Genomic DNA, 16,421 nt, shown 5'->3' with positions numbered 1-16,421 from the left:
AATTGTTGTTGTTTTTATATTTTTTATGTGTGTGTGTGTATATACAAGCTAAACAATCAAGACTCAACATGTTATTTAGTGAAATTTAGCTGGTAGATTTTTAACAATTGGGCAGAGCCAGGCTAGCTGTTTCCCCCTGTTTCCAGTCTTTATGCTAAGCTAAACTAACCACCTCCTTCCACTAGTTCCATACGTGACACCAGACATGACAGTCATCTCTCTCTCTCTCTCTCTCTCTGGGAAAGGAAGCGAATAAGTGTGTTTCCCAAAATGTTGAACAATCCCTAAAAACGGAACAAGTAAATACCAGATGATTAGAGCTGCAACGATTAGTTGATTAATTGATTGATGGTTGCAGCTTCTGAAATGTGAGAATTTGAAGTTTTTCTGTGTCATACATGATGGTAACTGAATTTTTTAGGATTTTGGACTGTTGATCAGACAAAACATGACATTTGAAGACGACACCATGAAATCATAGTAATTTTGACTGGCATTGTTCACTATTTTCTGGCATTTTAAAGACAAAACAATTAATAAACGATTAATTGAGAAAATAATCTGCAGCCCTACAGATGATACGAGTAAAAGAGACATAAAAACATGAAATGAAAACCAATGAAAACATGAGCAAAGCTGCAGTTTAACATTGGTAAAAGCATTTTTTGAAGATTCAACCAGATTGCAGAAAAAAGCTAAAAGGAAGAGACAGAAACTAGTCGATGACAAGGGTAAAAACTGATAGTCTTGCATCTAAAGGGACAAATGGGGTTCAAACACGAGGGGAAAATGACAGATTGCACCTTTAACATGATGCTCACTCCTTCCTAATTATTCAATGACAGAATTAAATCGGAGCCACTGACAGAGGGGAAAAAAAATCTGGTTTGTGGTTAATCTAAAACAGAGCTGCAGGACATCTAGTCTGGATATGAAACCTAAAACCAAAGAGAAAGTGAGAAGTGTGTGTGTGCTGCCGGCATGACTGATGTCATTCATACACACCACAGACAGATACAGTGTTTATCTGACCGCAGCATCAACATGACACCGCTCTCTGCAGAACGAGCCCGGCGGAGCGTGAACTGGCACCGTGACTCGCTGCCACTGTGGCGTCTCAGAGTCAGACAGCTGTCCTGCAGCGCCATCGCTCACGGGATACCCAGCGGATCCACCAAACAAGCTGCGGTTGCCATAGCGCTTGTTGCTAGGATCAATAATCCAGGTCCACAGCCTGCACGTCCACCAGGAATCTGTCCTCGCTGTGCCAGCTTCCTTTTGTGCTGAGATACTGAGCGTGTTTTTAAAATCACTCAGCTTAAAGCCAGTAGGTGTAGAATATTGTGTTTATTCTGATGGCTTACATTTTTATTTGTCAGCCTTGCATTGCCAATCTGGTACCTCTCAGTTCATTTTCGATTTCCGAGGGACGTTATCAATGGGCAAGTGGGTAGCTCCCAGTCTGAAAAGTGAAGCCAATGTTGAAGTGCCTTAAACCTGCATGCTTTATAATGGCCAGCAGGGGGCAAATCCATTGGCTCCAAAAAGAAGTCAGATTGTATAGAAGTCTATAAGAAAATGACCCTACTTCTCACTTGATTTATTACCTCAGTAAACGGTTTCCCAATGAGTTTAAGGTCTCAATCACTAGTGTAAAGTGTTCTTCAATACAGCATGATGTTCATTTTGTAAATTATGGCCCCATTTAGAGTAAAATAGATGATAAAGTAGGGTATGCTTTAGGGCATGGTTACCTTGTGATTTACAAGTCGCTACCACGGCGACAACGCTGACCATGGTGTAACCGCAGATTCAGATTCAGATTCAATATAGGCGTAGCTGCCACTATTTCACAGTGTGTTTTCAGTTCATGAAAGTTAACTGCAACATTTTGGTCACCTAAAAAGGTTTTATTCAGTGTTCGGTTGTACAAAAGGATGTGTTGGCTGTTCACTTTTTCCAGTGAGTACATTTTGTTTTAATGGTTTTAGACGTGTTTTTTGCTAGCGAAAATTAGCATTAGCATTATCACAGTTAACCATAGACTGTAAATGCACAGTGCTAACCATGTTAGCAGCTAGCGCTAGGGTCAGCTCCACCCTCTCGTCCAAATATGGTCACAAATTCAAAATGGGGACAGTCAAATCGCTAGACTCAAGGCCTCAAAATGGCAGTCCACAAACCAATGGGTGACATCACAGTGACTATGTCCATATTTTTTTTTATGTCTATGTCAAAGGGTGAAAACCAAAATGCCTCTGGATGCAATTGGATGGACCTACAACCAATCAGAGCAATGAAACATGTGACATAGCACTGAGCAACGTAGCACCTCTGTACAGATAAATGGTTGTGATTGGCCAGACCTGGGCCAGGTCAGCTGGAAATCTGTCTTAGCAAATAAAACATGAGCTTGCAGATTTGTCTAGTTCCCAGGCTAATAATCCCCCCAAAATACAATACCCATAAAATACAATGTATTGTAGTGGAGTCTTGGTGGTTTATGTGTGTTTACCACTAGGGGGCACAAAAGTCAGACATTTTTAAATTCCGCACATAGTGGCTTTAAAACTTTAAGTAGTTATTTGCGCTTTGCAACAGTATAGTCGTAATAAATAATAATATAATAATAATATAAATAATGCATAATCATATAAAATAATAATAACCAATAGAATAATTAAATAAATAAATAATCAATAGTAGGAATTACCGTAATATTACTGGTCAATGCCTTTCATATGTTGAGACTTCTGGCTTTCATCACTTATTTCTCAGGCTTTACAATATTTTAAGACAAAAACTTTTTGCAAATTGAGATTTTATCATGTTTTAATTCCCACTAATTGCCAACAAAGCTCTGTAACACGTACGTGTATATTCCTGAGGTCTAACAGAAGTGTTGAATGCATTTCCTTCCTCATAAATAATTTGCAAAGCTAATTTTTAAAAAAACTATTTGTTCGCTAGCAGTCATACCCTTCCCTGCCTTTTACTGGTGCATTGCCAAGTTTCTTGGTACGTTACAGCTATCAACCGTCGACCAATGGAAAAACATTCGGCGGGAATGTGTGTCATGTTTCCCCGAGCGCTCGTACACAAATGCGTCCTCAAGCTCATCCGTTTGATCCAAACAAAATGGAGACTCGTTCATAAAAACATTGCTCAATGGAATTAACTAGTGGTCATATTCAAAATGTACGAGTTAAATGTAAACTTAATGCTATTATCTTTTGTTTTTTATTAATTTATGTTCTCTATGTCTTTTGTATCCGTTTTTTATGCTGAAACATACAACTTAAAATCAAAATCTACTCTTTAAAGTTTGTTAACAGAGTCTTTATACTGAATTTTCACATAAAAACACAAAAAAATGATTTGATTTGAACAAACTCTTCCATACTGTATCTGAATACCTCAAAACTGGAAATACCCATCTGAGGCTTCAGATTCAATAAGGTCTTTTCAATTTTACACCTTTATTTTCACGCCTTTCATTAATGTAATGTAATTGTTATATTGCTCCAGTTTAATATGCTGCTAAATGTTCTATTTTTGTATTTTTTGTACTTCTTTATAATTATTTCATTGGTTTTACTTGTCAGTTTATATTCTCAAAAAAAATCCCAAATGGGCCTTTAACTGCTACTACAGATTTCAAAGCTTCCAATGAAAATATGTGTGAATTACCTTGAAATGTGTACAAAATAATGTACTGGACATCTAGAATAACGAGTTATGCTCAATATACTTTAAGTGTGCTTAAATGTGAAGATGTATGGAAAAAATTATAACAACTTTGAAGCTGTTAAGGGGAAATTTGGGTGGAATAATGGAAACTCTGTGGCTCATGTGTGGTTAAATGTTCATATTTATACTTTTTTTTTTCTGATACCACCCAGTTTCAAACTGGTTTTCTACAATCTCAGTATTTCCCCTGAGCTACAGTGTACTCTGTTAGCTCAGAAAGGAGCCCGGCAGACACTCTGACTCTCCATCTAGCTGACTGACCCAAATAAACAGCTCCTTATGTAGCGTGGAGTCATACGCTGACAATAAAGAACGATCCTCTAACAGTGTGTCTCTGCCTGCAGCCGCGCAGCTCGTCACATGACTCTTGTTTTCTGAGAACATCTCTGCCACCGGCTGCTCTTTGTCCAACACTGGTGACGAGGAAAGATGAAAAGGGTTGGCTGTGTTCGCCCGCAGTGCCTCCATAATACACATGCAACACAGCACATTCACAAGGAAGTCAAGCGTAGGGCCTAGTTTTTTTTTTTTTTTTTTTTTTTATCCAGGGAGTATAAATAGAGAGGAGGTGGCAGGGCAGCAACAGCGGGACAAAGAGTTTTCATCCTCATGTGAGGTGAGAGTGACGAGCTCAGCAGCTTTCCACTTCTACTTTCTCCATCATCCTGACAAGTGGGATACGTCAAACCAGTCACCGTCTGTCCCACTAACCCCAGTCGTCCCCCCCCCCCCCCCCCCCCCCCCCCACCCACCCACACACCCCCTCAACTCCCTCCCTTCGTCCAGGCTCAAGTCGCAGGAAAACAGCTCCATGTTTACTGAGGCAGAGAGAGTTTTCCACTGACTGATGAGAGGCAACAAGGCAATGCTTTGGGGTTAGGAAAATGTCACCAAAAAGAAAAAAAAAAAAAGAGTCTCCATTGTAAACATGAATTACTGTGAATCTCCAGATGATTTGACGCTCAGAAAGTAAACTCAACATTAGAGCCTGAGCGGCGTATCTGCATATAAATGGCTGATAAGTAACTAAACATTCCTGTATACAAATAATTAAAATTATGTATTTATAAAACTTTATATATAGAGCACATTTATGGGCAAAAGTTACTGAGTGCTTTACGAAAAAACTAATTACACAACAGACAACCACAATAAGACACTGAAATATGGAATAAAATAAGAGTTAATGTCAAAAACATATGTTTAATGTAGTTAAGAAACTGTGTCGCCAATAGATAATATGTCCACCAGAATGAAAAATATCACTTAATATTCATAATACATGCTTGCTCTAACATTATGTCATTTAATGTTTATTATAGTTTATATAATATATATTTATTTTAGGTTTTATAGGCTGTATTTTATATAATTTACTTTTCTTTCTTATCTCAACTGTTACAGAAATTCGTGTTTCTGCAAAGCTGTTTTTGACAAGTTTATATTTCAACTGTAAACTGCTCTGCTCATTACTTACATTACATATCTCACAATTTTTCTGTTTCTGTAATTCTAGTATCTGCTCATTACTTACATTACATATCTCACAACTCTTCAATAATCTAATTTAAGGATTATTTTGACTCTCTCATATCGAACTCGGTATCAGTACCACTCAGCTGCACTAGAAACTAAGGTAACGCTTTACTGTGAGTAATTTGCAGGTATTTAACGGAACTTTTGACAACATTTTACAGAGAGGGAGGTGTAATTTGGTACACATTATAAGAAAAAACAGTAAGTACCCACTAATTATATTTGGGTTCAGACATAGTTGCTTATTTGCAAAAAATTGAGGTAGGGTTAGACTCTTAACAGTTTTTTAATAGTAGTAGTTTTTTAAAAGTAGTTTTCTGTGATAATTGCTAATTCTTAGGACATTTCTTTATGTAATTTGGTAGTGTAAGAGAAATGCATTCATTACAGAGTTTTTAAGAAAAAAATCTAATTTGTAGTTTGACACACAAAACTACACACTGAAAACGAAGTATTTTCTGTCTGTTAAAGAATTAAGAGTCTAATTTATTAAGAATGTTTGCAAAGTAACAACTATGTATGAAACAAACTAGCTTAACACTTTTTCTTTCTTTTTTCTTATAATTTGCATCAAACTGCACCATCATCTCTGTAAAATGTCCTAAAAATTAACTGTTAAATACCTGTAAATTACTCTGAAAAATTTCCAGGAAATTAGTATAAAATTAAAAGGACCTGAAAAATGAAGCAGGTTTGCAGGGTATCAACCATCAGTTTTGATCTTTCTCTGCTCTCAAAAACAAATTACAGCTGAGCTGAGCTTAGCAGAGTAACAGGAAAATCAGCTGGTGTCTTTAATGATCCAAAAACTGTTTCTCAATAAAAACACTGTTGTGTCATCACACGCATGGACAAAAATAAAAGGAGTCCTGGAAGTTTTACTTGCTGATCGAGGTGATTAGAGCAAGTAGATTATAATGTGTATTATTATTATTAACAATAATAATAATAATAATAATAATAATATAGTGCATTATAAAGTGTGAAGAACTCAACAACATTGAGCCCAGAGTTAATTTCAATCTGTAATAAAAAAATAAAGGATCAAACAGGTGCACTAATGTATCAGTATATGATTAATATCAGCTTTTAGCTGCAATTCTGGTTATCAGACTAATATTATATTTACTGCGGGTATGTGGGGATTGTATAACTGGCATGTTAATACAGTCTGTCACATAATACAACTGTCAAATTAGCAGAATTTCTTGGTCTTCAGTGTCTGAAAGCTGAAACTGTTTCACTATTTCTACCAAGACTCTTTGATGATGCTGTTTCAGTAAATGTGGGTGAAAAAATATGAAATATTAGTGTTTCTCATCCACATCAATACATCTCTATTATTGACTTTGTGTTCTTGGATTTAATAACCGTCTTTAGTTTTTTGTCTTGGTTGAGAGGATTTCAACATCCGTCAGAGATGGAAGTCTGCAAGGCTCTAAACTTCTGACAGTCAATAAACACTCATCTCTGACGTTCAAGGTCGCAGTGAAGACCGAGCCGTTTATCTGCCGTCACGCCCTCACGTCTGCGTTTAGTGAACACGTGTAGGCAAACCTCACGCACACACACTGGGCTGAATCCCACCCGCTCTGACACAAAGCTGAGGCAGGAAATGAGACGCGTTAATTCCCCGAGAAGCTCAGATGGCCGAGCCCCGAGCTTCCTGCCTGCACCCCCCCCCTTGCGACCCCCCCCCCACGCCACCGTAGCGGCTATATCCAGAGTTTTATAGCGCAGTGAATGGAGCCGAGAGCCCTTTAACCCCCCTCCTGGTGTGCAAAGGCATCAACACACCATGCTCTGACCCCCTGTCTCCACTTTTCAAATCCTCTCATGGGATAGAAAATCTCGTCTCTCCATCATCTGAGACGTAGACAAGACTGGATTACTGACCAGCCTCCCCAGTTTTTACCCCCAAATGTTTGAATATGCACCATTAAAACACCACCGTGAGTCAAAATCTAGCTTTCAGAACTACTTTCTCTAGTTGATATCGTAATTGCATGTGCATATTCTTAAAGATCCCTTCCAGAGATGTTTAAAGACATATGAAAATATATATAAAATGCTTTGAATCATAATAATTTAAAACTAGTGACTAAAAAATCCAGAATCTATGAATATGTTTTGCTGTTGGACACATGATGTCTCCTACTTCACTGTGAAATTCATTCTCAGTATTTGTGCACTGGAGGCTTCGAGTTTCCACATCAGACTTGTGTACGTTGAATACTGGACCGCGATTGGCTCCGAACTAGTTGTGATGTCACACATGATGCTCGTAGATACACGACTTGAACTTGAGATTTGAGATGAGCAAACTTTCCTCCTTCAGCAGATGAGTGTGAAAACAAACTCTGCACATACATCATTCCTTAATGTGAACATTTATCACATGACAACAAGATAAAATTAAAAATTATAGTTACATGAGACAAGTAATTATAACTGCAAGCTGTAGAAACTGACATTGAAATCAATGTTATTGTTATAATATTCCAAACTAATTTCTTTTTGCTCTTTTTCATCTTATCTGGCTCACTTTTTTGGCTTTTATTTCACTTTTTTTATCCACCATTTCTGATTTAAATGCGGTGCAGATAAAGTAAACCCAGTAGAAGCTTCCTCTACAGTTTGTCTGTGTGTTTGCTTACCGAGGCATTACGACAAAGTTCACAGGCCGTGTCACCGAACACCCGAGGGTAAAGTGAGAGCCACGAGTATCACGGCCAAGCAGATCCGCCCGTGTTCTCACCATAAAGCTAAGTTAGGGATGGAGACACACTCACGGTGGGGGCATTTATCTGACGCGTAACACTAGAAGCGGTGCTCCAGCTGTGGACGGAGTCATGTTTCATCCACACTTCCTGGAAAGAAACCGGAGCCTTGGCTTTAAGGAGTCATCAGCTCCTGTTTTTTTGAGAATGAAACCGGCTCATAATTAATGACTTTGACTGATATGAGTTCAGTTCAGTCACTTTATCATCACAGATGGGAGACTTGACTTGCAGTGAAGGGGCACAAGATACAAAACAACACAAGTACAGAAGCAAAAAGTACAAAAATGTTTCCTTTAAATACAATAAGAATTACATGTGCAGATTAAGCAGGGTTATTGCAATACTCCTATTACACTTGAACCAGGGTTCTCTGAATCTACTGCCTGAGGGAAGAGTTTCAAACTCAAAGTGAAGGGGGTGGTCTGTGCGGTCTAATATAGACCTGGCCCTGCAGAGAACCTGCTGGTCAAAGATAGCCGTCAGGGGGGTCTGTAGGACACCTATCACCTTACCGGCCACCTTCACAATATAGCTCAGGTGGTTTTTGTCCCGTTACCATACCGAGAAATCATAGAAAAAGTAAGAACAGATTCAATAAATGACTTTCCTATCTACATGAAAAGCATTTAACTTCCTTCTTACAGACCGCATCAGAATTTGCATCAAATTTCAGCTTATTATCAACAACTGTTCCAACATATTTTCACTGTTCTACAAACTCGATGCCAGTTCCTTTGACGAAGGTCTGACATGGTGTGGTGTGGAATGATTTCCTTCTAAAAATCAGTGACCGTATCGTTGGTCTTTGTGGCATCTAACTGGAAGAAGGCCTCATCACACATCACACGTTTGACAAACTCATCAATCACCGGCCCATCCTCGCTGTCACCGCAACCCCCCCCTCCCTCCCCCCTAACCCGAGTCCACTCTGACCAGTGAGCTGCTATATCCATCTACCAACACAGCATGAAGTAACACTCAGCCTGCTGCTCTCTGTAACATACAGTATTCATGTGAAGCATTCAGAGCCGGGTGGGAGCGCACCGAGCACCGCAGCATTTGGAAATGTAATCATCAACAGCGTACAGGCCTGGTGGGCCGCCAAGCCTAGTGGGCCGCCAGGCCAACGGGAACCCCCGCCAGGCCAAAAAAATCTTTTTTTAAAGCCAAAAATAACACCAAATATCCGTTCATTTGGAAATCAATAAATCATTTCCAAGTTCCAAAATGCGTCTGTCTGTGTTATTGCCTGGGAAAGTCTTGACATGGACCCCCCGCTCCCGCCCCAAAAGAAACAAAATGTTTTATTTTTGTTATTTATCTAATTTATGTGCACTCGTTTTATCTCAGATCAGTGTGAGAGTCTCTATTGCATTTTGCTTTCTGCTCTCTGGCGAGGCAACGCACACACACAGCGGAGCAGAGGAGAGGCAAGTGAAGGTAACGTTAGTCGAGTTGACAACACTCGTTACGTTACTGTAAGTGCAATAAAAGCTTTTTAAAAAGTCAAGAAGGATAATTTATTAATGTAATCTGCCCAAAAGGTGGACGGACGTCGACCCCAAACACCTGAAATTCAGGCCAAATTGTCTGCGTTTTTTTTTTTAAACATACCCAACCTGGATCTGCCGACAGTGGTTAGGATGCTGGAAGCTATTTAAAAAAAATGTTCTGAGTGGATCATTGGGAAACAAAATAACCCCAAAGCAGTCAACCTGAGGGAAACACTGATCAGAGGTCTAAACAATTTAACTGACTTGATTCCATTTTTTATTCCTTTTGTGGAGGATTTACTTCAAAGATTTCTTTGTTTTTAACCTTTTCTGTTCATTTTAACTTTGTCTCTTAGATGACAAAAACCTTTTTGTCCTCTACAGTCTTTTACTACCTTTTTGTTTAAACTCTTAATTTGACTCTTCTGTGTTTCTGGGCCTGAGACAAAAAGCCGACAACCTGTTGAGATGACTTGTTTGTAACGAGGTATAAAGTCCTCTCTGCTCTCCGCTCTGTCCATCAGAAACCTTTTGTATATTATTTTGCATCCTGAAGACAATAATTTTTGAATAATTTCCTCCTTCATTCTTGCTAATAACTGCAGACTTTCATGATCACCACTGAGGAAACTGACAACACGTTATCATTATTACGAGCTGGAGTCTCAAACTACTGCAGCTGCACACATGTTAAGAATTAATTGTTAAATTCAACCCATAAATATACATTTTAATTTTTCTGCCCAATTTAGATTTTTCTCCAGTGTTTCATTTTAGTTTTCTAGGAAGTCTGGAGCACAGTCAGCGTCAAGGGGAGGACAAAAACTCATCTCTTATATAGCTCAAATCTTGCGCTCAAATTAATATTTTGTGCTCATTAATCAACATTAAACAATACTGTCAACATTTTAATGAATGTTTAAGGGTTGCAAAAAATATCAGAGTGTTGTAAAGTATATCCACATATCTTTGTCCATAATCAAAACTTAAACTCTCCACAAGTAGCAAACATTGAGCAACAATGTGCTTAAATTGCTTTATATAAAGTTTAAAGTGTTTTTAAAGGTTTTTTTACAGAGACTTTTTTTCATTTTGTCTTTTTACACTAGTGGGACACTGACCTGATGAATGTTACATCATTTTGTCACCATAAGAGGGCAGCAGCATGCATGTTTTGATGGGAACTCTGTCAACTGAGCTTCAGCCAAAAAAAACACAACAAACCCGACACAATGCTGCTGACCCTGCACTACACCTGTGTCTTCCTCGTCTTCCTCGTCTTGTTATTAATGTTTTACATGTTACTGTTCCTGATTCTGTGTCTTAAAGTTGTTGTTTTATGCTGCTGAGGTGAAGTCAAAGACACATTTTTTTTTACAACAGTGGACAATAAAGTTGTTGCGTCGTACTGCGAATAGCAGGATATGACAGAATGTAAACTCACTGTGACAGCCGCAGCTTCACATCAGCAACACTGTACTGTCCTTGGAACGGATGTCTACAACAGAGAAGCAAAGCAGAAGGTCATTCATAAATAATACGTCACACACCAGACAATAAAAAAGGTTATTTATCAAGGATCTTGTTTCTAAAAGCTGATTTAAGCCACAAAATGTTAAGATGGTTTATTTCATGGAGACCATGGCAGCCAGGATGTATTTAAGCTTAAAAGCACCAGTGTGGCTCTTGTCTTTGTGTTTTATAAATGCATTTTAGTGTTGTGTTGTGTTGATGCAATAAAAAAAAAAATCAGGTGAAAAATAACACATTTCACACAAAGTTCCTACAAATTTTCCTTTTGAGAAAGAAATTTAAGTTGTTTTAACAAAGCAGATTATGTTCGGGTACTGAAAGTTGTCAGTTTTATAATATTTAATAATATTTATTTATTATAATATTTGTTCTCTGACTAAAATTTGCTCATTTAAATGTTACTGCTTCTATTTAACATTTAAAAACATTGGCTTCTTTTGTTAAAGTAAGGATTTTTGTAAGAATTATCACTACCGAAATTCAGGTATCATGAAGGTACTAGTACAGAAAATAATACTACTACAATATTTTCAGATGAACAATAGAAATGAGAAACAAATAGGCTAAATCACCATATAAAAATCCTGTTAAATATGCCGTTATGCAGAAGCTAAAATGACACGACAGCATGTTGTTAATGGCTGTCAAAGTAACTCTCAACACGCTTTTCTGCTTGTGAGTTTTCCACGTAGACAGCAGTCAGAAATATCAACCGTCAGAGCAACAAACGGAGATATTTCTCACTGTAAATAGAGCTCAAAAGAAGGAATAAGTTTGGGGAGGTGGCATGAAAAAAACAAAATCCTATGAGGGAGTGTCATGGTTTAAAAAAGAGTTTTAGAGCCACTAATCTAAAGCTTTGGGGATTTTTTTACATTTTTTACACTGTTTTAACTGTTCAATTAAATTACAAACTGCTGTTTTTTTCCAGGGTAAAAAACGCCAGCGGCAGGAATCTTGGTTACTTTAAACTGTATGAACCACTAACTTCTGGTAATCTGTCCACCTACCCCGGGGTGATGGCGGCCATGGCGGGGTGCTTGTTGCTGTACCACACCCGGTAGTTGTGGGTGATCTTCCAGGCTGTGATGAAAGGCGCGCCGTAATCCGCCAGCAGCCTCTCGTTATCTGCACACAGGAAACAAAAAAAAAAAAAAAAAAAAAGAGTGAACACGATTAGCTGCATAACTGGATTTATTCTCATTTTCTGCAGAGAGTCGATTATGTGCGATTCAACAATTACAGCTCATGTCATAATTAGTGAAGCTTCTCTCTACAGCGGAAAACACAGAATCAACTTATCATAAAACGGACGAGGACATGAGTCAGCTGCACCTTTTGAAAAAACAAATCCCTTTAAGTTTTTTTAAATTTAACTGGAAATAAATTTAAATTTAAGAATTAAGAAACAGAAAACTAGACGACACAATTAACAGAGATGATAAAAGTTGTGGAACTTTACATGAAAACAACCTTAACTTTTAATATTAAACTCTCTTACAGGCACATTTTGGCACATTTTGCTGCCTCTTTGTGGACATTAAGGGTCATGCACCTTTCAAGCAGCCACTGAGCACATATAGTGAATTATGAATTGTTTTGTTTGTTAAAATTATACTTATAGTATTTTCGTGATGCTCTGGAACACATTGACTGTTTCTGAGCTCACAAATCTTCACAGCAGAGCCTGAGAAATATTCAAAAATCCACATGAAACTAGTTGCTACAACAAGAGGAGGCCTAGATGAAGCGGAGGAAGTAAAAATTGTTGCAGCGAAGTGCCAAATGTTTATAATGGGTGCCTAATATTAGAGAGAGAGAGAGGACATGGACGTAAACCGTCTGACTAGAAGAGGCAGAGACAATTTTCTTAGCTTTCCTTTGTGGTGCATTTAAGGACAATCTGACATCTAAGAATTCATATTAATCTGTGGAAAAGCACCAAATTCATGAGCTATGTTGTCGGAAAGTCTAATCTGATAAATCAAAAGCACAACATGAGGAGCACAACAAGTGGGCAGCTGCAGTAAAAAGAGTTTGCATGTATGATCTTTTAAATGACATGAAGTCTAGTTGTTTGGGATTAATTAAGAGTGAACATAATTATAGTGAGACTGTACTTAAAATTACTTAATAATCAAATTTAGATCAAATATATTTAAAGACTTATAGGCTTTTTGATAGCCTGCAGATACTCTGGATTAAACTAACGAATTAATGGAGATGTAAGTAAAATCTTAATAGAAGTGAGAGAATTATTGAACAGATTGAATCAATCAATAGGCGAGTGAGTTATAGATAAAAAAGGACAAATAATGATTCTTCCTGCCTTGCTGTATTGCAGAGGACAGTAAGGAGTGGATGTAGAGGGTGAACTGGGCTCTGATCCACTCGTCTCCGCCCTCCCAGCCCGTCCCGTCCAGGAAAACGTCGTCACGGTTCTCCGTCACGTGTTTGACCAGGTAGTCGGCGAAACGCAGGTCTGCCGTCGTCAGGCTCAAGATCTTCCGTAGCTCGGGGTCGTGGATCTGGACGCGAGCTTCTTCCACCTGAAACACACACACGTACGGCAAACAAACTCATTACTTTCATCACATTAAAATTAAAATAAACCCGCAGTGGATGTAGGACTCACTTCAACAATAGCGTCGCTGAGGTGCCTCTGCTGGCGGAAGAGGATGTTGGTCGCCCCGGCAACGAAGCCGCGCACTGTCACGTCTGATAGGAGGTGATGCTGCTGCAGAGCCATGTAGGGCAGACACAGGTAACCCTGGCAACAAAAGGCAAAAGGTCACTCTGTGTGTGAATATCAGACAGGTGACTTCATCTGGGCTACGGTGTCAGAGGAGGGACAAACAACAACACACAGCGAGGATAAAACCTGCTTGTGCTTTAAATCTGAGCTGAAACAAATGATTGATAAGTGTTGAGAGGAAATATTGGCTGTGAGCATGATTGTGTTTGTTGTTCATAAACTAATATTGATTATTTATGAACTGATATTCCCAAAAGTCAGTGAGAAAACTTGAAAATTCCCTTAAAAATACTAGAAAAAGTGAAAAATTAGCTTTCTAACATTTGAAATATATTAGCTTAATTTTATATAATTATATATGTTATATAGAATAAATAAAATGTGGCACTTTTGAAGATGTTACTAAAAGGTTTCAATAATCAATTGATATCCTAAATACATACATACATATAATTTAATTTTGAGATGTGAAAGTTATGTCATTTTATAGCTTTCTGCTCATGTTTTCACCTCCTGTATTTGCACTAATTATTAGTTATTAGTTCTGATATTTTACAACCTGGTGAGCTGTTTCTTGAGTTATTTTAACGGGTCAACAACTCTGTAGAAACTTTGTTATCAAAGCATGTGAAACAAAGTCACATGGACTCACAAGTGGCTTTTTTATTGGTCGGTTTTAATGATTTTGCACCTCGTAAAAACTGAGCAAGATGTCTAATTTACCTGATGTGAGGTATCCAATTACCTTTTATTTTTATTTTTATTAAGTTTTCTACTGTCTTCTCTACTCACCTGTCGTTCTGTCAGATGTTTTTCTTTGCACAACAGACTCTGTATCTTTAGCTAATCATGCTGCACTCTCAGATCTCCTTTTTGCTTTGTCTGGTGCATACCAGTAAACATCGAAACAAGAAGATAACAAGAGTTGAGGATGTTTATTCGTCTGTTTTCAATTTCAAGGCAGCTTAGTCTTGTTTGTTACGGTGCCAGCGGAGGACAAACTCTGTTATTTTCACCTTCACAAACAGACCAAACTCTCCAAATGATCAACTTTTTATGAGCTAAGAAAAACTGTCCTGCTGCTTCAGCTTTGTGACGATGCATTTTCCAGATTATCAAATGTTTTATTTAGCTTACTTTAGCATAAAGGAACAACCAATCAAGTGAAAGTGAAACATACTTACTTGATGTGAAGGCTCAACCTAACATCTGGTTTAATGTTAGCTTAATCAATTAGTTACTCAAATGAAATTTAATCTCCAACAATTTCAAATGTGAGGATTTGCTGCTTTTTCTCTGATTTATAACATCTGGAAGTATATTAAATTTGGGTTTTGGGTGTTGCTCAGACAAAAAAAAAGCAACTCTGAGAACAGATGATGGACTTTTTTCCCACATTTTCTTACATATTTATAGATTAAATGATCAATCAGTTGATAAAAAAAAACATTAGATTAACTGATTACAGCTCTAATAGTTACCTTAGTGAAGATGGGGAGTGGCAGGCCGTACTGATCCTCCTCCAGACCAGACACCAGGCCCTGGACGACCGCTCCCTGACCGCTGACCGCCTGCGGCTGCACGGTGATGGGCGTCCCCGGCTTGGAGTCGAAGGCGTCTGGCAGCTCCGAACCCGGTTCCCTCCCCTCAGCTGGCTCTTTGGGGCTGCCCTCCTCCAACACGCTGGGGTCCAGAGTCTCCCAGTCGCTCTCTGACGACTCCGGAGAGGTGCGTGACGGAGGTTTGAGGTGGTTGTTGTCCCCCTCTGCGCCGTTCCCAGGGGAGGGCGACTCAGCGGCAGGCTGGGCGGTTTCCTCTCCTTCCAGCTCCAAGGTGGTGTTGGCGATGTCGGTGACGGACACAGAGACGAACTCCTCTGCTCCCGAGACGCTCTCCACCAGGCTCAGGTCCTCTGACACGCTGCTCTTCGGCTTGTAGTGAGACGAGTCCACCAGGCCGTGCTCGATCATACCTGAACAAACACAACACACTGAAAATGTCTTATTTCTGTTAAATACACTTAATCTGTGTTTTAATTTCGCCATTTGCTGTGTGTTTTTTTTTCTTTTTTAGAGTTTCTATATTCCCTGATTTCTTAAATGTTTTTCACTTTTTCCAAAATTTTATTTAAAACTGCAATGACTGATCGCTGGAACCACTTGGGGGCAGCAGACAGGACGAGTGGTGAACACAACACACATGACATATCATCAGCTTTTAAGTTAATATGTTGAACTTGTTAGCAAACGGTTGCTTATTTCCACATCCAGCAGTTACGGAGCAACATTATCATTCATGTGGTGTCTTGTTTCTGTCCACCTGGTGAATGTTTTTGCTCTCTATGTCTGTTTGCTGCTGAGCAGGTAGTGTACAGTGGCTTTTTAGAGCTTTTTCTCTGACAACAGCTTCTTGACGCAGGTTAAAACGACGCTATGAGAGCGCTGAGAGTGAACCAAAACAGTAAAGTTGCAGCCGGACAGATAAACAATGAGCTGAAACTCACTATAAAGTTCTGTGAAGCCGAGAGGAGCTGCAGAGTCACTGATAATTCTCTGTAGGTTCATCACTATG

The 16,421-nt window shown here is 38.7% G+C and overlaps 1 protein-coding gene across 1 annotated transcript in view; it reads right to left on the bottom strand.

Annotated features, from left to right (window-relative positions):
- avl9 (AVL9 homolog (S. cerevisiase)) overlaps positions 1–16,421 on the bottom strand; it is a 35,468-nt gene that overhangs the window by 5,673 nt on the left and 13,374 nt on the right. Inside the window, exons 10-14 of the mRNA XM_042399608.1 lie at positions 15,332–15,822; positions 13,731–13,865; positions 13,425–13,644; positions 12,106–12,223; positions 11,007–11,060 (exon numbers count right to left, since the gene is read on the bottom strand). Of these exons, the coding sequence (XP_042255542.1) occupies positions 11,007–11,060; positions 12,106–12,223; positions 13,425–13,644; positions 13,731–13,865; positions 15,332–15,822 (1,018 nt within the window). The remainder of the gene's footprint in view (positions 1–11,006; positions 11,061–12,105; positions 12,224–13,424; positions 13,645–13,730; positions 13,866–15,331; positions 15,823–16,421) is intronic.

The sequence above is a fragment of the Thunnus maccoyii genome, chromosome 21 (genome assembly GCF_910596095.1).
Source record: "Thunnus maccoyii chromosome 21, fThuMac1.1, whole genome shotgun sequence".
NCBI lineage: Eukaryota > Metazoa > Chordata > Actinopteri > Scombriformes > Scombridae > Thunnus > Thunnus maccoyii.
The sequence above is the reverse complement of the archived record's forward strand: the minus strand, read 5'-3'. Positions and strand labels throughout refer to the sequence as shown.